This window comes from Prionailurus viverrinus, chromosome D1 (assembly GCF_022837055.1).
Source record: "Prionailurus viverrinus isolate Anna chromosome D1, UM_Priviv_1.0, whole genome shotgun sequence".
NCBI lineage: Eukaryota > Metazoa > Chordata > Mammalia > Carnivora > Felidae > Prionailurus > Prionailurus viverrinus.
Genome location: NC_062570.1, coordinates 9,792,698 through 9,819,922, shown reverse-complemented (window position 1 = coordinate 9,819,922; position 27,225 = coordinate 9,792,698). Strand labels below are relative to the sequence as shown.

The following is a 27,225-nucleotide window of genomic DNA, read 5'->3' as shown; positions in this document are numbered from 1 at the left end:
CAACAAAGGGAGTTAGTTATATAATTTGAAAGTTTAGGCTTTGACAGCTTGCAATGTCCAATTTTACAAGAGATATATGTCTATCTGGCAGACAAATCTATCAATCACCCTGATGGGGTACCTTTTATTCTTGATAGTGCTGAGATGGGATTGCCAATCGGTCATTTTCTAAATTTCCCTTTTCTAGGCCTGACTACCTCCCTTGGTTCAAAACATTTTTCTCCAAAGAGTGTTGTGGCAGAAACAACTAGTTGTCCACCAGTATCCATTTGCCACTTCTTTTAGTGAGAGTCCTAAGTATTAACGAGGCAGATGGTCCCCCACTTAAGGACCATTTCCCAGTCTCCCTTGCAGTTTGGCGTGTCCCTGTGATTGAGTTCTGACCAGTGGGTCAGCCACTCTTCTGTGGGTGCTGTTGGGTGGGAGTCGCCTCTGATGGGGGTCATGTCCATTAGTGGCAGGTGGGGGCCAAGAGCGAAGTGAATGGTGGTCCTTAATAGAGCAGGGAGCTTCGGCTGAGCACGGAGCACAGCGTACCACCCTGAGTTAAGACTGCCAGTTAGGCAACACAGAAGGGACGAATCAAATACCTAACCCTCTCTTTTCCAGTATGTGCCTTTGAAAGTGAGGGAGGTTGGCAATGGGATTACGTGCATGTGTATTAGATCTCTCAATGTCAAGCCAGCTATTTACAGAACTAGACATAATTAATTTCTGACTTCGGACATGTTCCAGAAACTGAGTAAACTAAATTTTTGAAAATGGATTTTATTTTTATTTATATGTATTCTTTACAGCAAGAAGACTTTAAGGTTTTCAGGAAGGCCCTTTCATCCCCATGTCCTTATGGTCTTTACTAATGGTCTCAGGTTGGGGCATGTGAAGCCCCTGTTTCTTGTTTATCTGATATTCATAATACAGAATCAAATCTGGCAGTTCCGGATATACCCTTCAGATGAGAACAAGATACATAGGAGTTAGAGAAGTGTAAGATGGGCGAGATGATCGTGTAATGCCAAACACAGTAGGAGCCACCAAGTAAAACAGACACAAGCTTTCAATAACTGGTAACATCCCTAGAAGCCTGCACATTTAACTTTTATTTCTTTGTCTATATTAGCAAGGTGATCTGAATGATCCTGACTTAAGAGAAGGTTGTTTCAAAAGTACAGATCTACGTGAGCCATCCTCTCCCATTTGTCCATCAAGTTAGTCCAAGGCTTTGACCTCCTGTTGGTCTTCCTTGTCTGACTCTGGTATCACTTTCCTGTGGGCAGTAACATGAATCGGTTTTAATACAGGGGACTCTGTAGTTGTAAACACAATGTAGCATGGAAACGCTTTTCAAAGTTTCCCCAGTAACTGTCTTGGATTCTGGGGATGCATTAGATTTTGCAACCAAGTATCAACGTGCAAGTGGGAGGAGGGGTCATTATGCAGTGAGGTGGGATTTGAAGGGCTTGGGAGAAGACTGCCCACCCTAAATATATTTTGCTCACCTGAGAGTGACACTTCTGAGATTTCATCATTGATTATTGATTTCTTTGGATTACCCATTGCTTCTTCTAGTCAGACTTCTTTTGAGATGCAAATATTTCTGGGGTGGGCAATAAACATATTGATACTAAAACCTTAGCAGGAACACACTTTCTAGTCCTTTCTGACCGAAGAGGACCTAGATTATCATCAGATCTGTTGCAGGAGCATGGTGAAGGTGTATCTGTGTGTGCAGGGGGGGGGGGGGCAGGCTGGGCGGACACGAAAGGATGGAGGGAGGAGGAAGAGGGCAAATTTAAGTACTTTACGATTGTATCTAAAATATTTCAAAAATTTTAAAATGTTTACAATGTGCACTATAAAAGCATCACCTTCTAAATTAGCTAATACTGAACTACATGCTCTTTTTGAGCTAAAATTTTTTGTTGCAAATATTTTCTGAATTCCCACCTGCAGCCAGTGTGTCAGTCACTTTGGGTGGCCCAGTTTCTCACTGAGCTTACAATGCAGGGGCAGACAAGCCCACAGTACGTGAAAAGTTAAATAATTTAGGAGTTAATGAGTTGAGTTGATTATAAAACACGGGTGCAAAGTAGCGTGTGGTTATTTGCCAGAAGAATGGTACAGACAGTGACTGCAGAAGAAGCTCAGGAAAGGAAGATCCCCGTGAACAGAATGACATTTAAGGCTCCAGGGCTGAGGAGGGAAAAAGGGTAAGCTCAAATACAAAAGGAGTTAGGCAGGCATGTAAAGCATTATCTGCTCAAGCCTGAAATGATTTTGTAGGTGAATCAACATGGGTGGTAGCAGGAATGTTCTGAGCATTCCTGTCAAAATATGCACGGAAACCTGAAGCGCCCAGACCCATGAGCCCATGCTAGTTAAGTACCAGTCTTCACCCATTATTTGAATCAGGTAAATGAATCTTCCCCTTGGACTAGTTTTGCTTCACCCTTAGAAGCTAATTCAAATCATCTGGCTAAAAAGTAAGAAATTAAGTTGCTGACTATTATGTGGACAACAAAGCCAGGTGATTAAATGATCTTTTCATTTCTTTCAGAACTTAAAAAAAAAAAAAAACTAGTGTGGACATATTTATTTTTATTTATTTATTTATTAAAAATTTTTTAAATGTTTTTATTTATTTTTGAGACAGAGCATGAGCAGGGGAGGGGCAGAGAGAGAGGGAGACACAAAATCTGAAGCACGCTCCAGACTCTGGGCTGTCAGCACAGAGCCTGACACAGGGCTCAAACTCATGGACTATGAGATCATGACCTGAGCTGAAGTTGGACACTTAACTGACTGAGCCACCCAGGCGCCCCTAGATATATTTATTTTTAAAAGAGAATTCCTTTGATAATATTAAAGGGAGTTAGCCTCAATACCAGTAGGATAAGAACCAAAATTCTATTACTCTCTGTTCTTCCTTGAATACAGTATGCAAATAAATATTTATAAAATTAATGTTGAGTTAGCCACATTAGTTTTCAGTCATAATAACAAAAAATGTAGAGTTTTTTTTTAAATAGGGCTTCTTTTTTTAAATAGGGTGTTTCCTTTAAACTCTTCGGGACCAAGTGTCTCCTCCTGCTCTAACATGATTGCAGGGATAAGGCTATTAACCCCTCACTGTGAGGCTAAAGCCCCCACTACATGAACCTAGGTTTCGCATCCTTAGATGTGGCTTTGGTGGGATCGGAGCTGGTAATCGAAAAGACCCGCTGAGTTGTTACAGATGACAGGGCTGGACGTGGGGAAGGGAGTGGGGAGCTGAGAGGGCGTGGTGGCAGGTGGGTACCGTAGCCCGGAATGAGAAAGGAGGGGAAGGGAATGTGTACAGAGATCCAGGCTTCATTTGTTGTCCTGTTTGCACCACTTCATGCTGGCATATCGCCCAGATACGCAAGTGGGCACACAGGCTTTAAAGTGGAGGGGGAGAAGGTTTATTCAAGGCCCCGTAAATACAGTGGGTGGGTTTTTAGAAGATTTGAGGGCAGGGGGCAAAGGGAGTATGAAAAAAGAAGTGCTTCTCTACGGGGGGAATCTAGAAAGGTAAGAATATTTTTGACAGAAGTAAACTTACTTTGCTTTGTGTCCTTTGGCCTTTGGCTTGTAAGGAAGGGAAACCAGCTCTTTCTGAAAACAAAAGCAAAACAGAACTCAGAAAGGAAAATTTTTAATTCTTGTGCTGAAATTTCCTTACTTGAAAAAAAAAAAATCTGAGGGAGAATTACCATGGAGTTTACACAGACTAGTTTCTTAAATCTGGAGACTGTGGGGTTAGAAATGTTCCAGATTAAGAGAGTTAGGGTTCATTCACGAGAGCAGGTGTTTGTACATCCGTAAGTTTAGGGGGTGCTATTATTGTTTTCCTATTTTTATTATGTTTCTCTTCATTTAGCATTTGTTTTGGTATGATCTAAGCAAGACCGATCACTGGAAAACGAAGATCAGCACCGCGGGGGCCCATGGGAATATCCTATAGCCTTACGATGGGTGATGGCAGACCCACTGACCATATCACCTTGCTTCTATGCCAGCAGACCTGCGTTCTCTGGAGATGGCAAAACTACCTGATGTCTATATCCTGCCCTCACTCCAGTAGATAGAAGGCTCTGGGCCATGAGTATCTACATATCTGGGGACAATCTATAAACCTCTGGGAATGTGCCATAATTCGCCCCTCCAGATCAATGTATCTGAGAGCCTATCGATCTCACCGAGATCCTTTCTTCTCTTTGTTTTCTTAAGAGTTGGAGAATCTCATCTCTCCTTTTAGCCTGTTTAAAGGAAAAAAAAAAGTGAGTGAGTCTTTGACTCAATAACAAAGGTTTTGTCTGTGAAGGGTAGATATCATTGCATTTGCCTTCCGGTGTTCTTTGGAAGAATTTAAAAGTATTTAATTTCCATGATAGATTTATACTTTTCATGTGTAACACAGTTTATTCCAGAAGATGCTACTTTACAAAATAATATGATTTTCATACTAAATGGAAGGGATTTTTTTGTGCCCATCTAATAATCTAATAACCTTTATTAAGACTTTGCTACACAAACTATGCTGAGAACTTCATGTACATTATGCCATTATTTTCTTGTAATAACCCAGAAGTTCATCACTACTGTTACCCCACTTGATAAAGGAGGTAACAAGGTTTAGTAAGGTTCAATAACTTACCCAAGCCATGAAATGGCAGATCTGGAGTCAGTCCCAGCTCTATTTGACAACAAAGCCCAAGCTACCGTCCACCCCACTAAATTGCCATCAAATGGTAGTAAGCCGCAAGACCAGCAAACTCAGACAGCAGGCCACAACCTAAGTCTGTAACAAGATGGCTCTCAGCAGTGCGCACATGGAATGGAACCTCATTCTCTCATCTCTCCTCTGCCTTAGATACTGAGACAAGGACACCCTCAGGTAAGTTTTCCTATGTCTTAAAACACTAATTTAGTGCAGGCATGAAGATTTATCAACATATAGACTATATAAAAAGAGGCAAGTATGGGTACAAAATTTCTTTCATAAAATCCAGTTATGTTCAGTTTTGGAGACAGCCAGGGAGAACATTGCATCTAGAGTATTTGAGAACGAAAGAAGAACCTGAAAATCAGACAAATAAAATTTGTAGCTTTGAGTGGCCAAATAAAATGAAAGCAGCTCTGTTCAGATCAAGGCTACAACCACGAAATAACTGGGAACAGACACAGATTTGTCATAGCCAGGTAAAAACTCGGAAGTCACCCATCCATCCGAATTGACTGAACACTGCACTCTTTTCCTAGGGCTGGGGTAACGAAGCACCATGAACCGGCTGACTTAGAACAACAGATATTTATCGTCTCACAATTCTGGAGGCTGTCTCGCAGTTCTGTCAAAAATCAAGGGGCTGGTGGGGCCAAGCTCCCTCTGAGACGTGTAGGGGATCCCCCTGGCCTCTGCCCAGCCTCTGGTAGCTGCTGGCCATCTGTGGCACTCCTTGCTTGCAGTTCTAGACCTCCAATCTCTGCCTTCGTAGGCATGTTGCTTTCTCGCTGTGTATCTTTGTCTTCACGTCTTAAAAGGACACTTATTATAAGGCCCACTTTACTCCGGTAATAACTTACCTTAACTAATTTCATCTACAGCGACTCTATTTCCAAATAATTTAACATTCTGAAGAATACTGGGGGTTAGCACTCGAACATATCTTTTTTTCAGGGGAGACGCGTTTCCATCCGTGACGAGCACCTGTGATGTAACATCACTGTGCTAAGGGCTGAACAGCACAATTCCTGCTTGCAAGGTAATTGCAGACAATACTTTCAACTGTGCCATGAAGGCGTTTGTATAGGCTGCAATCAAGAGACCTGACAAGAGACCCTTAATTCAGACTCGGGGGGTATGTGTCTCTAGGGGAGACTCAAAGATGTCTCAGAGGCGACAAGCTTGTTCCTCCAAGTGGTGGTCACCAGAAAGCAACAGACACAGGATGGGGATGAACTCTTTTGAGGCGGAGGAAGCTGGGTGTGCCAAGCCCTGGAGGCTGCTGCATTGCTAAGCAGTAGTTCTTCAGGACGAGTCTTCGGCCCGGACGCCGCTGGCAGGCGAAGCTACAACCGTGGGGTGAGCTCCACAGAGACTGGAGGAAAGGAGCCCAGGGGGCAGGAGAAATCAGCAGCTGGGCCAGGTCCACCTGTGCCTTGGCTTTGCCTCGTTTTGCTCCCGGCATGTGAATCTTGCCTCTTATAAGCCTATGAAGTTCTTATTTGGGGACAGGATTTCTACCTTTCACTTGAATTTTAGGTCTCACATAACATCACGGTTATTGAAAGAAAACTAATTCAGGATACTTGCAAAAACGAAGCTGAATTTCATAACACCTGTCAAACTTGCTAGGGACTGGATAAAATAATGTCTGTAGATAAGGACCGGGGATGTTTTTAATGTAGGTGTTCAGTGTTGGTTTCTTCTCCAACTTTCCCATTACACATGTGCTCAACGGGAATCAATGGCTCCCGTACTGTGATTACACAGCACTTTGTCCCTTTATTAAGGTATGGATCTTACTTTCCTTGTTTAATCTCATAGTTGCTACCATGACTCTTTCAGGGTATTATCCTTCTTTTTATCCTTCTTTAGAGCCTAGCGGTGCCTTGCAGATGATACTCCATGAAGTTTGGTTACGCCGAATTGATTGAGTCACAACATGTGAATGAAACTATTGCTCTAATACACAATTATTGGCCTAAGGGGGAAATTAAAAGAAAAAAAAAGAAGAGGAAGAAAAAGAAAAATGTTTTAGAAAGTGAAATTAAACGATGGATAGTTCTGAAGATTCTTTATGGACAAAACTACATGATTATTTTGTGTGTAACTATGGGGTAGCCATAGGCAAGTTGTATTGACATAATGCTTCTCACGTACAGACACATATTTAGTTACAAGATCTAAAATGATACTAAAATTAAAAATTCACCTGTCTTGAAAAGAGAGATGTGTTTATTCTATGATCTGTCCAGACCAAGTGCATATTCGTGGTAGGAGAGTCACTGACTCTGGAGTTTGGCCAGCACTGAGGCACCGGCACCATGGTGTAGACTGTGCTCTCATGGCATGTGCAACATCACCCAGGGCTCTAATCATAGAATTTTTTTTTTTTTAAGTGAGGGACGGAGCAAGTTGGCTGGGCTGGCCAGGTGGGCACCTGCTAGGGGGCCTCTACCTCACTCATATGGTGGCTCCCAGCACCCCCTTCCTTGAATCCCTGCTCACCTCATCCCCTGGCCCTGCCTTTCTTGGTAAAAAAAAATAATAATAATAAATAACTCAAATAGATTTTATGTTAAAAAAGAAATTGATTTGTCCTTTTATTTCAGGTCCTTTTTTTACTATAATGGATTTTAGTGCCTGATCAGTTTTATAATATAATGCACCAGAAACAAAGCTTTCAGATATGATTTGATTTCTGCTTTCTGGATGTGCTTCCTGGGAATGAATAAGAAAAAACTACCGCAGGCAACCGTGTCATCAGAACAAAAACAGTGCCAACTATTCTAATAAATCTCTGCCTTGATAATTAAACAAATTCAGCAATAAGAGAAAATCTCTACAATTTAACCTACTAGTAGGGATAAATAATTTACTTGTTAATTTCATAACAACAAAAGACTAATCATTTCTACGCACAGTGTTCTGGTTGTATTCATTAATGGGATAAGAAATTTTAGCCATATGATTTATTAGTTCTTCAAATAATAATATAGGGAGATCAGAATTTAAATTTAAATATTTAAAAAAAATTTTTTTTAACTTTTATTTATTTTCGAGACAGAGAGAGACAGAGCATGAACGGGGGAGGGTCAGAGAGAGGGAGACACAGAATCTGAAACAGGCTCCAGGCTCTGAGCTGTCAGCACAGAGCCCGACGCGGGGCTCGAACTCACGGACCGCGAGATCATGACCTGAGCCGAAGTCGGCCGCTTAACCGACTGAGCCACCCAGGCGCCCCTAAATTTAAATATTTTAACATGGTATTTTCTTCTATATTTATACATTTAATTTATATACTATTCTTAAAAAAATAAATTCTGGACTAAAACTTGGTTCCAGGAAACTAGGATAGTTAATATCTCATAGATGGTTAATACATTTTGGTGTCACTTCAAGAATTAAAGGGCTTAGTTTTCTCTTTTTGACTTTTCAGAGCCAAACAACATGGGCGGCTCCACAGACTATGGAGTCAAACACTTGGGTTGGAATCTCAGTTCTGCTGTATGATTAATGGCAAGTAGTACCTTAAATACCCTCCCTGTTCCTCCTTTCTTCCCTCTGACAGTAATCACTAACCCACAGGTTAGAGGTTTGTGATCCTGGGCAAAACCAAGAGCCACTTTCTGAGTCTTGGATTTCTCATTTCCAAGCAAGGTTGTTGTGAAAACTGGAGATCATACAAACTGCTTTACCGAATGCATGGCATATGGTAAACATTTAATAAGCGGTAGTCATTATTATCGTTATTATTACTCTTATTAGAGAAAAATTTTCTTCCAATGCTTTCAAAATGTGGAAAAGTGGGAAAAAGAGGATGGATTGCCCATCCTCTGTGGACAGGAGGATACTGATGATTCCATCTCTGGCCTATGGGTGAGCTGCTGGATAGAGTTGGATGGAAGAAAGGGAAGATGAGGAGGGTTAGTGAAGAGATTATTTGCCCTTAATTATGCAGTGCAAATTCCTCTGCCCACAAATTTCCAGTGCATTATAAACTTTCTCCCTAGTTAATCTTCAGTTATACAAGAAACTCTTTTTTTTTTTTTTTAATTTTTTTTTTTCAACATTTATTTATTTTTGGGACAGAGAGAGACAGAGCATGAATGGCGGGGGGGCAGAGAGAGAGGGAGACACAGAATCGGAAACAGGCTCCAGGCTCTGAGCCATCAGCCCAGAGCCCGACGCGGGGCTCGAACTCACGGACTGTGAGATCGTGACCTGGCTGAAGTCGGACGCTTAACCGACTGCGCCACCCAGGCGCCCCTACAAGAAACTCTTAATAAATACTAGTCTTTGAAAGAAAGGTCCTTTCTTCTCAAGACCTGGTTCTCATATGAACAATCCATTTCTTCTTTGGATTATGATTGAAATTTTTTGACTGAAACATTCATCAGAAATAGCATACGTGTGTAATTCTCTGATTACTTATCTACATTACCAAAAGAATATAGATGACCACAGCATAAGCTGAACTACTGAATTTAATCTTAAGATGATTTTAGAAGAGTACTGAATTGATTTTAAAACCAATTCTTTGCCTAGTTGCCTGGCAACCATCCCAATACTTAGAGAATCTAGAAACTCTTGGAACCAGTAGGGTATAGTAGTTAAGCACCTTGGTTCCATTGACAGGTAGACCTGGGTTCCAACTGCCTTTGCTAGATTTTAGCTGTGTGACTTTGAAAAAGTCACTTACATGTTTCAGCCTAAGCTTCTTCATCTATAAAATAGGGGTAATTGTGGTAATTCTCGGAGTTGTTCTGAGGATTACATAAGGAGGTGAATAAAGGATTTACAGCATATGTGCTTTTTTTTAGTTCCCAAAGTATCATATTATACAATGATTTTCCTTTCCTTCTGAAAGGAAAAAAAAAACATGAAGAAAATAGCCTAAAAAATACTGGAGTAAATATATTAATTTACATGGAAATTTAAATTGTTTACAAATTCTTTCCATTGAATATAAATGCAATATATACTCATGGTCCAAACATCAGAAAATGAAAAAAAGTACATATAAAATAATATTTGAACATATCCATTGCTGGATCTAAAATCTTAATATAAGTTTAGAATTTTAAAACATGTAGAAAGTTTCATGAGAACCTTAAAGGAGCTCCAAAATAAGCAATCTAAGGATTTAAAAAATTATGCATCAAAGGGAGAAAGGCAGCCAGAGCAGCATTGGGGTAACTTAATGACCACAGTAGAAAAAGCATGCTCAGCAATGGCACGAAGGTAACAGTCCAAGTAAAAATAAACGGAGACGTGGAAATAGGAATGAGCTGAAAGATGCTTAAAGATGATGATAAGCCTGTCTTTCCTGGGGCAAGATGCGTGTTTTGGGGGAAGAGGAGTATAAAGCGTAGGATAGTTGAATGGCATCATATTGAGGAACTTGACATAAAGACAGCTCTGGTTAAGCTTGGTTTAGTAGAAAACGGGAACTATGTTTCTGACCACAATATAATTTAGAAAATAAAAAGAGATATCTTAAGAATATTTCAAACATTTGGAAATTAAAAAGTATACTTCTAGATGTGATACACACACACACACACACACACACACACACACACACTGGAATATTAGTGATCAAAAAGAATGAAATCTTGCCATTCGCAACAACATGGATGGAACTAGAGTATATTACGCTAAGCGAAATAAGTGAGTCAGAGAAAGACGCAGATCATATGATTTCACTCATATGTGGAATTTAAGAAACAAAACAGATGAACATAGGGGAAAGGAAGGAAAAATAAAATAAAAACAGTTTTGTATGTTTGTGGTTTTTTTTTTTTTTAGTTTATTTGAGACAGAGAGAGAAAGAGAGGCCGAGAAAGAGGGAGAGAAAGAATCCTAAGGAGGCTGTGCACTGTCAGTGCAGAGCCCAACATGGGGTTCAAACCCACGAACTGTGAGATCATGACCTGCGCTGAGATCAAGAGTAGGACACTTAACCTACCGAGCCACCCAGGTGCCCCGCAAACCATAAGAGACTCTTAAATACAGAGAACAAACTGAGGTAGCTGGAGAGGAGGTGGGTGGGGGGATGGGCTAAATGGGGGATGGGCATTGAGGAGGCCATTTGTTGTGATGAGCACTCAGTGTTGTATGTATGTGATGAATCACTGGGTTCTCCTCCTGAAACCAATATTACACTGTATGTTAACGAACTTGAATTTAAATAATTTTTTTAAAAAAGCATATTTCTAAATAATTCTTGGGACAAATTAGAAATCAAAATAGAAATTTAGAAATACTTAAAATGGAATAATAATGAAAATAGTATCCAGCTTGTGAGGTGAAGCAAAAATAGTATTTTGAGGGATATTTATAGTTGTGCTTATGTTAGAAAAGACATAAAATGGACAATTAAGAAGCAAACTGAAAAGAGAAGGAAGGTAGAAAGAAAATAAGAACAAACCTGAAATTGAAGGAAGAAGTGACACAAATCAATAGTAAGGTAGAAGCCAAAAATATGATGGAGAATAGTAAAGCCAATGTTGGTTTTTGGAAAAAGACTATTAAAATAGATAATCTTTTGGAAAAACTATTGAGAAAAATATGCAAATGATTACAAATGAAAAGAAGCAATAACTAGAGCTACAGCAGAGATTAAAAAGATGACTAAAGGGTGAGCCTGGGTGGCTCAGTCAGTTGAGCGTCCAACTTCAGCTCAGGTCATGATCTCACAGCTCGTGAGTTCGAGCCCCGCGTCGGTCTCTGTGCTGACAACTCAGAGCCTGGAGCCTGCTTCGGATTCTGTGTCTCCCCCACTCTCTGCCCCTCCCCTGCTCCCACTCTGTCTCTCTTGCTCTCAAAAATAAATAAGCATAAACAAATTTTTAAAAATGATGAAAAAACACTATGAATCCTTTACACCAAGAAATTTGCAAATGTAGACAAAATGGACAATTTCCTAGGGGGAAAAAAAAAAACTTAGCAAACAGATCCAAGAAATAACAAACAGTCTCACCCATCTAAAACACAAAAACAAAATAAACAGGCAAACCAAACCTATACTACTCACTCAGTTTAGGGTGATATTTGTAATTTAAATTTTAACGGTGATTGTAACGTTGGTCACCATTTAGCTCATCAGTCGGGTTTGCCTTGGCTTGAGTTGGGTCTAATTGTCGTTGCTATTTACCACCTCTAATAGCATGTTGGCTTCACTTAGCTTCTATACTAGAGTCTTTTTCTAGGTTTCCAAGAACTATTGCAAAGGGTCTGTATAGCTGAAAATATTCCTGTCCCAGTGGATTTTTGATAGGGTTCTGGTCGAGAACCACTGATCCAGACCTTCACCATGATGTTCACCTCTTAATCTATACTTGCATAGAGAGGCGGTATTTACCTGCAAGGGTTAACTAACTTTGGCCACACGTTTTTGGTGAACTTTCCATAGTTGATATTTCCAAATTTATTTTCAGTGACAATTTTTTTTTCAGGTGGTACATAAAATAGGATTATGGGGAAACATTATGAGAGTCTCCTTAACAGTATGGGCAAGCCAATCTTGATTGTGTCTTTTAATCGGGACATGGGTACCCTGGGGGACGGCGCCTTTCGTCATCTACTCATCATGTCTGGATGACAATCTACATCATTTGATAATCTATATCATCACCCTTTTACCCTGTTAGTCAAAGCATCTCATTTAATCCTAAAGCTTGGTTTATACCTGGCTGTACTCTAACCTTTCAATTATGGGTTAAAAGGAAATAGAAAGGGAGAGCAGAGAAGATAAAACAGACTTTCACTGAGTCACGGCTGGATGACAGGCCTTGGGCAAGGGATTACTCGTTAAACCCTCATAACACGGCGAAATGGGTATTATTATTATTATTACTGCTTTACAGCTAGAAAGAACTCAACCACATAAAAATTAACCACTCTTCTTGGGGTCACGTAACTAACTAGTAACTGGCGGGACCAAGGATTCAAGCTCATTCCCAACACTATTTGTTTGACTCCATATCCTCTGCTTCTTTTGCTACAGTACTTCCAACACATCCTGGAGATTTTGGAACACTTACACACACACACACACACACACACACACACACACCCCGTGACAGATGATTTCTTCATTCAGTCTTCATTTTGAAAATGAAGAATTGATTCAGATTAACCATGGTGAGTAAGACAAATGTAGTCTGCTCTCAGAAGAACTTTGTATTCTAGTAGAAAATGGGAACACGCAGAGTGGGGAGCTAACCCAGCTCGAGGTCAGCTTTGATCCAAGTTATTTATTTTATGCTACCATGTAGCCCTCTGCAAAAAGTGGTTGAAGGGCAACGAATAGTTGAATTACGGTAGTGCCTTTAAACTGATGAGCTAAGATCCTATTTAATATAAATATAAATATAATTTTATAATATATTATAAAAATAATATAAATTCATGATAGGATTTTTGATTAAAAGTTAACTATTAAATGGGAATCACACTCCAAATTTATAATATTCAGCCAAGGCTCTGTAGTTTAACACAAGTTAAGGACATTAGCTGATCTTTTTTCTTGAGACTCCTAAATTTAACTTTTAATTCTATGCCTATGATTGGGAGTCCAACAGGAGCACTAGTGAATTCTAGTTCTTGTTCTACAGATGCAATCGTCAGTAGGTTCTGTGTCTCTTCCACGTGCCATGCCAACTTGAGGAAGGTGCAGATTACCAGGGGCTTTAGGTACCACTAGGTATGGGTAAAAAGTCTCACATCTTGGCTTGATTCCAAAAGGCGGTATGTAACTGCTAGCATGTTGATTTTGATAACAGAATGCTTCAACTATGAATTTACTCTATAAATTTACTACCATCCCCTGTGCCTATGAATTGAACTCTGCTCTGTAGATTCTATAATTTCTGTATAGTAAATTTATACCTGCTATGTAGTAAGATACTGAACTGTTGGACCTCAAATGATCTACTATGTACTCTCAAAGACAGCGTGAATAATCAAGGAAAAGGCTTTCTCCAGTCTGAATTTTAGGAGGCAAACCCACCAGCAGTAATCCACGAGAGTGGATGGAGGATGTCAGAGGGCTATTAACTGGAGGAAGAACGCTGACTGGCAGGAAAAAGATGCATATCTAAGCACCTTTCCATACCTCCTGGAAATTGCTTGATCCTGGCTCAGTTCCAAGCTCTGACATATATAATTTTCATTTAAAAAATGACAGCTTACTAAAATGAGAAAAACTTATCAGTCATTACATAAGAGACAGTCAATACACAGTTTTTCTTAAATGTAGATTCCAATAAAATATTAAGTTATCTATTGTGAAGAATAAAAAGAAATCTATTTTCTTGGTTCTGTTACACATATTTTAATGGAAATCAGTACTAATTATCTGCAGAGCATCGCTCTTGTTTTAAAACATTCACGCAAAACAAACGCACGAAAGTACAAGTGATTTTTAAAACTGCTTAATGTTGCTTTCAAAGGCACTTATTTTTTTAAAAAAGCAATAAGTGAGATTTGAATTTTAATGTTGGGGGAAATAGGAGCACAAAATGAGCATTGCATTTTAAAACTCACTAGAGCATAGATGTATTAAGGGTACTTCTACATGTGATTGAATTATAGACTATTGATGGCTCAGTCTGCGATAATTATTAAGGCTTGTCTTCAGCAAGCCTTTTTTTTTTTTTTTTTTTTTTTAGGAGTCTTTCATGGAAAGGAGAGCTTTATTTCAAAGCAACCTGAAAAAAATGGTCAGGTCCACAACTACAAACTGGTAGGAGGGAGCACACAGTTACACATCCATTCGGCAGGGCCTCAGTTAGGAGTCTTGCCAATTCCTGTTGATTGCCCAACATCTATTCAGTTTCCTCTTCAGGTTGAAACTGAAAAGGTTGAATTGAAGATGCCCATGATATCTTTGTTATCGAAACATCCAAACAGGAAAGAGGACATCTGGAGTCAACTTAATCTGCTTAATTATTAAAATAAGTATTTACGCTGCGAATACAGTTAACTTAGTAGCTTTCTTCACCTTTTCACATTTTTAAAAGAGTCACAGAGGTTTCATTCATGTTTCAAGCAGTTGAGTTGGTAAAGATCCTATCTCTACTTCATAGTCTCTAAGGTTTTCATCATATTGATGGGTATAGATAAGGTGAGTGTATTCATAGCGCTGGCCTCCTCTTTCAGGAGTGTCTTTCCTGTCCTGCCCATTAGGCTGCAAGAGGGAGGGGGTGGGGGACTTCCCACTGGATGGCTCTCCAATCTCATCCCTGGCCCTTAACTTCCCTGAGTTTCGGGACTGGCAACTCCACCTGCTTCTCTCAAAGGCACCCCACACTTGTACAGTCTAAGCTGAATTCTCAACCCCTCCCCACTCCAACAAAACACCAACGCAACACTTGAACTTCATCTATCCGATGCTCCTTGTTTCAGAGAACGGCACCTTCTGTGCAATCCAGAGAACTCGGAGTTATCTTCGATAACTTGTGCAGTCTCACATTTCCTATCCAGTATAGGACTTAAGTCTTGGTTATTTTGCTTCCTAAATCTGTCCCAAACCTACTTTTCCTAATCCAAGCTTACCATCACCTCCCAGCTGGATGATAGCAATGGCTTCCACTCTGGTTCGTCCACTTCCGCTCTGGCCACTTCCAATCCATTCTCAGTTCTGTCATATGTATTCTAATGGAAACCATTCTCTGTATTATAGTCAGTCTCCTGACTTTTCCAAACAAACCCAATATTATTATCCCCCCCCCCCCCCGATGTAAAACCCTTCAATGGCTTCTTATTGTTCTTATGGTGGCCTAAGCTTTGCATTGCTGGCCATTCAGCTTCTGAAATGCCCTATGCCTTTCGAAGCACAGGGTCTTGGCAAAGCTGCTTCTGCTGTCTGCAATGTTCTCCCCCAAAGCTCCCAACACCCCTGCTTCTGGCCTAATGAATGCCCACTCTTCCTTCAAATCTCCGGTTAGTCTTTGCAGAAATCCTTCCTGTTCCCTTGATTGGGTCAACTCTGCCCTATTCAGTGTCGGCCCAACATCACGTAGAACTCTTTCACAAATATCGCTCTCCCTGATTAGACTGCAACTTTCATATAAGGATAGAATTTGTATCTTTACAACATGTTGGTGACTCCACCACTGGACTCCAGTGCCCAGCACAGTGCCAGGAACACAGAGGTACTCAAAAAATATTTGTTGAGTGAATCTTGCCCAGTTCTTCCAAAACAGATTCTCCTAAGTTTTGTCCTCATGATTCATTGTACTGTATGGCTTTGCTTGCCTCTTCTTGCCTGAGCTTGGCCTTGCCTCTTCAGCTATGACTGTTGACTTGCTTACATCTTTTTTTAAGGCTACCAAGTTTTCGGCGGCTTTGGGCGAACATTACGTAAAGTTCAGCTTGGCCCCATCTGACTCTACATTTCAGTATGGAGCCTCACCTGTATGGGGTGGGCCCTACACAATGTTGAATTCAACCTCGCATTGCAGGCGAGTGTCTGTACCCATACCAACATTTACATTATGTCTGCTGGAAGCATTATGGTCATAAACTCCAGAGAATGCAAAGATAATACATAAAACATGATAAGCATCATTAAAAACTACCTTTTTTCTTTCTGTTTTTAGTTATTCAGTGCTCTAAAAATGTACCCTTTATAATAAAAGTTTCAAGACTTAGATATACTGTCCTAAATAATAGCTAAGTTTTCTCTAATAAGTTACTGAATTAAGGTAACTATGAAAATATGTCTTTTTTCCTCAAAAAGTTATTTAAGTGTTTATCTCTATAGTAGAACAACTGTTTGTAGGTTGATTTTTTTAAATGGTTTTTATTTATTTTGAGAGAAAGGTGGGGGGAGGGGAGGAGCAGAGAGAGAGAGAGAGAGAGGGAGGGAGAGAGAGAGAATCCTAAGCAGGCTCCACATTGCCAGTGCAGAGCCCAACGTGGGGTTCAATCTAACAAACCATGAGATCATGACCTGAGTGGAAATCAAGAGTCAGACACTTAACAAACTGAGCCACCCAGGCACCCCTGTAAATTGATTTATGAACATTTTTTGACTTGGCTAAAAGAAATTACCATTGGTTAGGGCACCTGGGTGGCTTAGCGGTTGAGTGTCAAACTCGGTTTCAGCTCAGGTTCTTGATCTCACGGTTTGTGGGATCAAACCCCAAGTCAGGCTCCACATGCCAGTGTGGGATTCTGCTTGGGATTCTCCCTCCATCTCTCTTTGCCCCTTCCCTACTCTCACGCAGTACACACACATGCTAATAAATAAACTTAGAAAAATGCCATATGTCAATTTGTTTATCTTGTATACTGATGGATTTAAAGTAGTTTTCTGGGTATGGCAGCGGGGAATAACACAAATGTTTAACGTTGTGATTGCTGGGGAGGAGGGTTTATGCTTCTAGGACTCTGCTCTCTTGTTTATAGCCAAGGCTTTCTCTTGTATCAGAGTTCTAGTACATGGAATATTGTCTTCTCTCTGTGTTCAATTTCTTTCTTGTTTCCTTGTCTAGTACCCCAGATACTCCAGGACAGTGGTCCTGCCTTATTTTCTGCTCTTGACCCCGTATTCTAATTCCATTTCCATCTGTTGCCTTTTCCTGGTATCACTTCCTTTGGAAAACATACAATGCTCATCTACTGTGACTTTGTCCTATCAACTGTATTTCCACTATTGCCTTGTCAATTATTTTAAAACCTACATAATCCCATTGTGTTTCATCCTACACTCAATAGTTTCATTTAGTCATGTTTCACAAGCAGATAATTAGTATGGGTTCTTGACCAGGTGTATCTTAGGGGTTAAAATGTTTTTATTCTGTTCCTAAGGTGAATGTATATAGAAGACAAAGTACGTAAATCTTAGGGAATAAAGAAGAAAAGATTTGGGACATGCATTTGGGACATGTTCCTGTTGAACTCTGCGGCTGTGTCTGTATCAGGCAATGAATTCGTGTAAATGATTGCAAATCTCGTCTATCTGATCCCTTTTCCTCCAAGTATGTTTTCACGGACTGTAGAAGTTGCAAAGAAGATTAACAGGGGAACCTCATCTGTCAGCTGAAAATGTTTCCCAAGTCTGAATAATGTTTGAAAACAAAGTGTTTCTATAGATGATATAAAAGAGTAATTCATACATATTTATGTAATCTTTTCATTATCATTTGCTACCAAAATATTTGCTTGTTACTGTGAATGCACAGTCTATTTTTATGATTCTTTCACTTGAATTCTTTGACAAATTAGGAACAACAGGAATTTAAATGACTAAGTATCTTTTGTTGGTGAAGGAGAAACCTACCATTTCCTAAGGTTCTATGGAGGAAAAGGAACTTCGTTAATATTACATTAGAGCAGGATAGCAAAACTAAAAAAGTGCTCGATAACACTGTTAACTGAGAAAATTTAGGTTTGTCTGGGTAGCCAATTCTGATCAATTTGACAGCAAAGAGGATTTTTCTTTTATGTGAGCATCATGGTAAGGACACTGAGAAAATTTCCTACATCTTTGATTTGGATCTATGAAACTGATAAGCATCCCTTTTATTACTTTGAAGTATAGGATAGTATATAAGATATATATACAGGATATAGGATAATGGAGAATGCCGTTAAGGTTTTCCACTTTCATGCTGTTTCATAATTCAGTGAATAAAAGTATTGTGAAGATTCTTAGATTCTTCTCCTAAGAATGTTCTCATGGCATGATTTGCTTCCAGTTCATGGAAATGCCATATATATGCAAGCTCACTTTTGAGGAAGACTTACACTATGGACAGTCTTGGCTGCATAGGTTATGTGATAGGATGGACTAAAACCCCATTCCCTATAAAGAGTATATCTGGGATGTTGTTATGTAGATGAATAATTTCCTTGTAGAAATCTTCAGTTTATACATACTCATGTCAGAACTCTGATTTCAGATGGACATTTCCAATAAGTCATCTATTTATATGACTTAGAATACTGTTCTGATCTCTTCTTCCTCCTCCCAGCAAATGAATTATTTATAATTCTTTTCATAAAGAGATAATCAGCTAAAGAGCTTTCTTAAAGGTGGCAAAACTAAAAAGCAAATTAGTTTTATGACTTCAAAAAATTAGCTGACTATTCATTTATTATAATGTTTGCAGACTACTTTAGAACTCTCAAAGGAAGAATAATGGTCCAGTATAGTGCTATAAGGTTTCCTTTATGGACAGAGTAAGCCATTTAATCTTGACAGACTCAACTGTTTTTGATTTTCTGCCATGGATATCCATCAAAGAAACAGTAGTTGTGATTAATAGCATTTTGACCACTAACCAAAAGCATTTATAATGTATACCTGGAGAATATTCCAAAATGGAGGATAACGTTACAGTTTTTAAAAAGTTCAACAACCAAAAAATCAATATCAGTCGGGAGAAAAAGCTTTTATAAGGGTACTTTTAAGATATATGGAAATGAAATTTTTAGATTTTTCATTAATTTTAAGGAACAGCAGAAGAAAAAACCTTTCAGAGAATTGATGGGAAATACTTTCCCCCTATTTTAACATGAAAATCACACTAGGTATTTACTTATCAATGTATATGTTCAAGATATGTAGAAGATTCTCTGAAATTAAACAGATCATTGTAAAATTTTTATTAGCTAAAAAGAACCACCCACTGCCACTTTTTTGTCTGTCATCAAGCTAAAATTTCTAGAATGGTGATGGCAGCAACACGAATGGGGCACAATAGACTTAGAAAAATGGTAGAATCCAAAAACTGACTCTATGTTTTCATAATTACATGGAGTCACATTCTCTCCCACCACATAGAGACCCATGAGATAAAAGCAAAACTGAGAATAGAAGTGATGTGCTACATACTCCTAAAGCCAACTTGCAAACAGATTAGCTTTGGGGAGCATTCTTGCAAAAATTGTCAGCCTAGAAAAATTTGCCAGATGGATATACGTGGAAAAGGCTAAACAAACTGGAAACATCATTGTATAGACCATATGTTCACTCATTAATTCATTCACTTATGCATTTATTTATTCAATCAACAAATATGTATTGTGTTTCAATAACCAGAAAGGCATCGGGCTTAAGCACTATGAAATGACCTCTATTCTCACAGAGGAGAGGAGAATTCACATTTGTCGAAGGCAAACTACGGCCAGGTGCGTCACATGACTTGTATCAGTGTATGAATTGGCCATCTTTATCATTCCTCTTTTTCTATCTGAGGAAGCTGAGCCTCACGGTTACATAGGTTGTTCTAGGTCATGCAAATAGTAAGTGGCAAAGTTGGACTTCCAAACTGGCTTTGTTTCTGAAGTCCACTACACCATGGTGCCTGTAATCTGGCAGGGAAGACGGGAACACACACAAAGGCCCATAGCACGGATCAGAGACTGTGATAAACACCGTGAGAAAGATGTACGTGACTTGCCATAGGAGGATGCTGGGGGAAGCCGTTCATTCTTCTAGCGTCTAGGTCGCCTCTCCTGGCACAGAGAAGCTGGCACTTGAGCTAGGTTCTTGGAGGTAAATGGGGAAGAGCATTTCAGGTAGAGACACCAAAGCGCATTGCAGGTTGAAGAAACAGCTTACAGTCTCACGGGGCTGGAAACAGTGTTTCTCACACACGTTTTATTTACACTATAGTTTTGAATTCTAACTTATTTGGGAGCAGAGCCGAACTGTGCCATGGCCAAAATCATTATCACACAAATGAGTCTCATGGGCTTTGAAGTGAGGATACAGGCTTTGAATCTAGGCTCTGCCACTTACCACTTGTGGGAAGCAGAAGATCACTTAAACCTTGCTGGATTAAATGGGAATCATCGTCATGAGACTATCGTAAGGCAAATAGGAACTGATACAAGGGAACTGCTCAGCTTAGTTTCTAGCACATGGTATATACTCACTAAATTGGCCATTATGGACACTACATCACAGTAGTATCTGAAATATACCGCAGGATTCCTTTGCCTTTTGTACCAGGGCACTGTCTGAACAGCATTCTACTATGCTGCACTGACTAAGCTCTTCAATGTACTCACAAGGCATAGCTTCAGTGACATTCTATTTCTTTCCTGCGGGCCTGCTGTTTTGTTGGACCTCTTCTGCTCTCAACAAATAGAATCTTCTTTACCGCATTGCACACCTACTTGAGCTGATGTCCAATTTGGCAGATATCACAGAATAATCTGTCTATTTAGGCTCCGCAAAAATTATTTTACCCATTCCCCACTTCGCTAGTACCTACGGGAGGCTATGGAGTGTGCCCTAGCCTAGTGGTTGCGAACCAGTGGTGCAGTGTGGGCTACAATGGGGGTGGGGGAAGGCTCAGGGAAGAGGAGGAGAATGGTACAAGTCGGTCAGGTTATGGTCAGATCAAAAAGGAACTTAACATACTGAAGGATTTGGTCTTCATCCTGCAGAAATGGAGAGCCAAGGAAAAAAAGGAAGTAGGTGGATGGACTGAGTCGTTCATCTCCCCACTCTCCACCCCCACTCCTATGTTGCAGCCTTAACCCCATGTGTAACTGTATTCTGAGAGAGGGCCTTTGGGGGGGGGGTAATTCAGGTTAGATGAGGTCATAAAGGTGGGGCCCTAATATGATCGGACTGGCGTCCTTATAAGACGAGGAAGAGACACCAGAGTTCTCTCCCTGTGCCATGTAAGGACCCGGTGAGAAGCTGGCCATCTACAGGCCAGGAGGAGAGGTTTCATCAGAAGCCAACTCTGATGGCACCTTCATCTCAGACTTTGAGCCTTCAGAACTTTGAGAAGATAAAATTCTGTTGTTTAAGCCACCTAGTCTGTGCTATTTTGTTACCCTAGCATGCTGATACAGAAGGAGAGAAGTGTAACTGGATTTGGGTTTTAGGAAGACAACCAGTGCGCTGTGGAGGACTGCTCTGCATATTCTTTGGTCAAATCGATATATTCTTTGAAACTCAGCTCCTTTGGGGAGATTTCTTGATTCCTTAAGCTTCATTTTGATGCCTTTCAATGTGTTCCCACAGTGTGGTGTGCATACAACTATCATGATGATGTATCATAATTCTTGTCTTTAGTTGGCTGTCTCTACCACCAGACTGCACACTCCTTTAGATCACAGACCACATCTTTCTCTGTATTCCCAGCATCTGGTATGGTACTTGGCACTTGGTACTTCTCAATAAATATCTGTAGCATTAAGTAATTAATGTAGAAGAACCCGAGGCAAGGAAACCGGTTCTAAGACTACTGATATAATAGTCCATTAGCAGGGGTGCCAGGGTGGCTTAGTCAGTTAAGCGTCTGACTTCAGTTCAGGTCATCATCTTGTGGTTTGTGGGTTCAAGCCCCACATCAGGCTCTGTCCTGACAGCTCTCAGAGTCTGGATCCTGCTTTGGAGTCTGTGCCGCCCTCTCCCTCTGTCCCACCCCCACTTGTGCTCTCTGTCTCCATCTCTTGAAAATGAATAAACATTAAAAAAATAATTCATCAGCAGAACATGCAACTGTAACTCACATCATCTTAATTGTTTGGCAAAAGGTGATAAAAATTGACAATAGTTTGTCTTTAATCTTTTGTTTTTCATATCTTCCAAAAATGAAATTAAAAAGTATTGAGGAAGTTGACTTGAATGCTTTTTACCTCACTAAAAATTAGGTTCCATCCCACCCATTAAGTCCTGGTATAAATACACAGTACCTAATAGCCTCAAGAAAGAAGAAAATGCTGACTATTTATAATCACCTCATTTGTTTGGAAGAATCACCAAAAATCTATACAGTGAATTAATGTAATCAGCAAACTGAAATGCATTATTCTGTAATCTATGTAGAATTCCCGATAAGCCTTTCAGAGTTTGCCAGTACACCAATGATTAAAGATATTAGGCCCAAACCAATCTTCTATCTTTGCTTTTATAGTGCAGCAGCAGTTACAGGAATGGAATTTATCCATTAACCAAACAAAATGTTCCTATAAATCACCATATTAATTGAGGAGTTAAAGTCTGTGCCTGTGCCATTTAAGCAAAGGAGGGATGTTGCCAAAAAGAGATATGCTCAGTGGATTTGACTGTGCTAATGTGTTCAATTTCACCCTTTAGTCGCTGTGGTTCTAGATGACAGACTCATCCCTCTGGTCATTTAATTCTGACCTATTAAGATAGCCATTTCTATTAGATTTTTCCAGTTCTTGCAACGTTCTTAGAACACTGTATATGGTTTGGGGATTTATTGGATGGCAAATGTGTGAAGCCATTTTCCCCCATTTCCCTCTGATTCTGTGGGCTTTTGCAGAGACGGAGAATAGCCAAAACTTAATAGAAGTTTTTAATCTTTAATTATAATTCTAACAAAGGTTCTCTAATTGTTCAAGCTGACATACAAGAAGTAGAAAATGTTTACATACATGTGTTTAGAAAAGAATAACTATATATATATATATATATATATATAATTTTTTAAACGTTTTTAAATTTATTTTTGAGAGACAGCATGAGCAGGGGAAGAGCAGAGACAGAGGAAGACACAGAATCCAGAGCAAGCTCTAGGCTCTGAGCTGTCAGCACAGAGCCTGACGTGGGGCTCGAACTCACAAACTGCGAGATCATGACCTGAGCTGAAGTTGGGCACTTAACCGACTAGGCCACCCAGGCGACTCAAATGACTAGGCTTATTTAGAAAATAATAATGAATTTCTAATGAAAATCAGATGACCTTGAAATATTGGCCTACCTTTTGGAGATACTTTTCTTTGTCCTCAGATTGCTGAGTCTTTAGGGTTTCAGCAGTGATGTCTGGACTCTCTAAAGGAAACAAAGTCAAATTCAACCTGAAATAATTTTATCCTGATTTTATAATAAGGTTGATATGAAACTGGATACATATTAAAAGGTAATAGAGCGGGAAGGTAGACACAAATATGTACTGTCTTGAAACTTTATAAACCAGATTCATAAATAATCGGAGACTGAATAATTGGCTATGGCCAAAGGGAACCTCTAATCTCTTTAGAAGGTAAGACAAGAGTCCAGAGACAAGAGAAGGTCTCTGAAGAGAACACATTTGCAGTATCAGAGTTTCCAATTTCTATATTCCTATTCAATGTGGTAGGGAATTTAGACATTCTCCTCTGGGTAGATAGGGTGGTCTCTGAGACAGAGCTTTGGTACGCAATTCAGAAAGTTATGCCAAAGTGTAAAGTCATCTCCTTATACCTAGTACCTAGTTTCTGAAGAATCTAGGAATCAGGATGTTGAATAAAACTTGGTACTTAATGTTTTTTCCAGCGAAAAAAGGCTAGAAGTAAATTTTCTCTAAAAAATACGGAGGGGAAGTAAAGCAATTATTGGAAAGACGACGGCATGAAAGGTATTTAAGCTCTCTAGACCTATAAAAATTGCATAACAGCAGTTTGCATATCTGCTTACTAATGTCTTACATGTCTGGGAACTTGGCTCCCAATATTGATTCTGCTTTCAACTTTCTCAGAGGCTTTCCTGTGTGAACTTGATTACGTAAACACCCCATTCAGTCAACATGTAACGTCCCCCCAGATTATTCTCTACCGTTTAGCCAAAGAGCTGCCAGAACTCAAGAGATACTTTCAGATGTGATGTTAGATGTAATAAATACACCAGTGGTGCTTTTGGGGAAGGAGTGCTGAGAAGTTTGAAAAGCTGTGGGTCTAGGGTTTTAGACATGTGAAACGAAAGATTCTTATTTTAGAATTCGGTTCTGCAGTTACTTCTGGGAGGAGCTCTGCAATCCTCCAGGTTGGTGATGATGACAGGAGGCATCCACTCACCAGTTGCACCGCCCCTGGAGGCCCTGGCCACCGGCAGACGCTGACTGCTACCTCTGGACAGCACCAACTTTGATTCGTTGGTGGGATACATCGACGCGGCCACCCAGAACTGCTTGGCCAAGTTGGAGTCCTGTTCTGAAGATCCCGTGAACACCAGTAATCCCTGAGGGCAAATTTCAACGGACTCCTTTAGGCCAGGGCGACCTCTGCCGCCGGGCTTTGTTTCCATGGCAACTCAGGACGCTTCTCCAAGCTCCCTCTGCTTCTTTCCCAGCCCCGCCTTGTAGAGAACGGTCAGATTGGCAACAACCACGCCAGAAGTCCTTATTTTTCCTGGATAGGTGTGGGGGTGCAGCGCCTGCCACATGGGCTATCCGAAAGCCCACGTCTTCAGGGCCACAGGCTTTAGGGTGGGTCCAAGCCTTGCGAGTCCAGATAGCAGAGTCAAAACATCAAGTTGGGGGCGTTTCTTGTCCTGTTGGGAGTCAGTGGGGCAACACTTCAACGCTCTCACATCCCCAGTCAGACTTCGACCCACCTCCCACCCAGCTCCCTCTCCCCCAAATATAACTAGATATCTAAATAAAGCTTTCAATTTCTTTGCTCTGCCACCCGAACCCACCCCCTCCTTCCACACCAGATTGCCACAGCTCAGCATGCCCTATGTGGATATTGGTTGGAGAATCCAACAGGGAGGCTAACATCCTAGCCTAGGGGAGCCCAGAGATCCAAACGGGGCGATAAGCACCTAGGTGTAAAATTTTTGTTAAAGAGTCCCCTCCGCCCTATCCTTTCAGGGAAATCTAATGGAAGAAGCTGAATTTTGATCCTAAGTGCATTTACACATCAGTCCGGCTAAAAGCTGTGTGCTCTGCAAGAGTCTTAAATGATTACTTAAAAGAAGGGGCTATGGCTCATGTGTGGACTCGGTCCAAATAAACTGTGAAAAATGTTCATGTATTCTTAGAAAAAAAAACCATTATGAAGTGTGAGCGAATCACTTTCCTGGGAGATTTCGTTAATCTAGGAACAATCTCACTATTTCGGCCAACAGCAAAGTTGTGATTACCATGGCAGGAATTGACATGGATGGCCTACAGCCAACTCAGGAAAGGAAAGGGGACACCTGGTAATAACCACAACTTACAACTTGATGGCACTTTTTAATCTTTCAAAAATTTTCATACAGCCTCACAGAAAGATAGTTTCAAAATTGATGATCACAAGTCTATACAATGGCAATAGATCAACTAAGCAAAAAATTATATTCCCCAATATATCTAAAATTTTGGGGGGTTAAGCACCTCAAGGAAGTTGAAAAATTATAAAAACATGTATATATAATACATTGTATTATTTAGCAGCTAAAATACTGATTTCTCTCTTGGCTAAGCTATTCATAGCCAATGAGGAGTATCTGGGTATTCCAACCCCCCTCCCCCACCCCAAACACACTGATGTGCATAGGCAGCTCATTTGGACGATTAACAAATCTTTTTACCTGGCCGTGTGGTTAGTGATTGGTACTATTAGCAATCAGCTAACTACACTGCCTAGTAACTAGACTCACAGAGGGGGTAAAAAAAAGTTCACTTCCATCACACACTGCAGACCAAGTTGGTGCCCCAAACGTGGTGATAGGCAAATCATGGTTTCAGTTGTAGCTCCCTTTAGTTGGTGGGTTGGTGAAAATGACCTTACTCATGAAAAAAAAAAAAAAAAAAAAAAAAAAAAAAGGCACAACGGATCACATCATACAGCATTAAACGTCAAGTTCAGGGCTCGTCCCCTGAGTCTAGAAGTCATTATAGCTTACATTAATGCCATTCAACTGTCCAGATGTCGCCCTGCTTGCAGGAGATGGCCCACTCTCACAGTGACTCCCCGGGGTAGCTCACAGTTTAACTGCACGGAGCAGCGGCCGCCCCCCTGGGGTGCAGGCATTTCCCCCGAGAGCCGACCATGTGCTCCGCGAGCAGCGCTGTGCCCCGCAAATGCTGACGCATCGAGTCTCGAAGCGCAGCTTTCTCCTAACGCTCGGGATCCGCCGCTTGCCGCCGAGGGTGGCTGGCGTCCTCCGGCCCGCGGGGCGGCGGGTGATGCTGTGCCTTGTTTTGATGGCAGTGGAGTTAGTGATTGTGAGCACCAGAGTACAATCAGCTAATTACACTGCCTACAAACCGAGCACCGGGCGCCCGCGGGCTGCAGCTCCGGGGAAGGTCGGCGGCGCCCACGCCTTGGCCCCGAGCGGGGTCCGGGCCTCGTTTCCCCCCTGGCGACGCCCGACGGTGCCCGGACGCGAGGACCAGGGCGCGGGGTCCCGGACTCCCCGGGTACCGTCGCCCGGCCCGCGGGATGCGCTGGCCCCTGCCTGGGCCCCCGCATACACTTGGCGTGGCAGGGCCAGCGGGCAGCGCTCTGAAAGGACCTGCACCTGCGGGCCGCGCCCCCCCCCCCAACCCTAGGTGTCTTCATCCCAGCCTCTGCCGAGGCCCCGCGCCGGTCCCCCGTGCCTCCCGGGGCCCTCCCCCTCAGGTTCCCTTCCTTCTCTGTACGCTTTCTGGGGCCGGCTCCCACCTCCCTCACTCCCGGGTCCGGTGCGCCCCAGAAAACGTTTCTTCAGGCCCCAGCCCGAACCCTAGAGCCGGCTCTCTCAACCCCGTGCGCCCCGCAGCTCCAAACGGCCGAGTGACCGTGGC

The 27,225-nt window shown here is 41.1% G+C and overlaps 1 protein-coding gene across 2 annotated transcripts; it reads right to left on the bottom strand.

The window, feature by feature from the left end:
- Positions 1-1,061: 1,061 nt before the first annotated feature.
- On the bottom strand, positions 1,062-27,225 carry HOATZ (HOATZ cilia and flagella associated protein). 2 transcript variants are annotated; one of them, XM_047876731.1, is made up of 7 exons: positions 27,104-27,225; positions 24,527-25,001; positions 23,455-23,525; positions 15,308-15,406; positions 4,221-4,280; positions 3,584-3,636; positions 1,062-1,267 (listed from the first exon to the last, which is right to left on the bottom strand). In XM_047876731.1, exons 2-7 carry the CDS (start codon positions 24,753-24,755, stop codon positions 1,210-1,212), a joined length of 570 nt encoding a protein of 189 aa, XP_047732687.1. In that variant the 5' UTR covers positions 24,756-25,001; positions 27,104-27,225; the 3' UTR covers positions 1,062-1,209. The 2 variants fall into 2 exon arrangements, with proteins under 2 accessions (XP_047732687.1, XP_047732688.1); XM_047876732.1 differs by lacking the exon at positions 15,308-15,406.

Excerpts from the sequence above, each read along its gene's own strand:
- HOATZ (XM_047876731.1), bottom strand. The coding sequence starts at position 24,755 with ATGGAAACAAAGCCCGGCGGCAGAGGTCGCCCTGGCCTAAAGGAGTCC. Across the intron at positions 3,637-4,220 it reads AAAGAGAAGAAAGGATCTCG|AAAGAGCTGGTTTCCCTTCC; the intron begins GTGAGATCGATA and ends TTTTGTTTTCAG. Across the intron at positions 1,268-3,583 it reads GCCAAAGGACACAAAGCAAA|GAAAGTGATACCAGAGTCAG; the intron begins GTAAGTTTACTT and ends TACTGCCCACAG.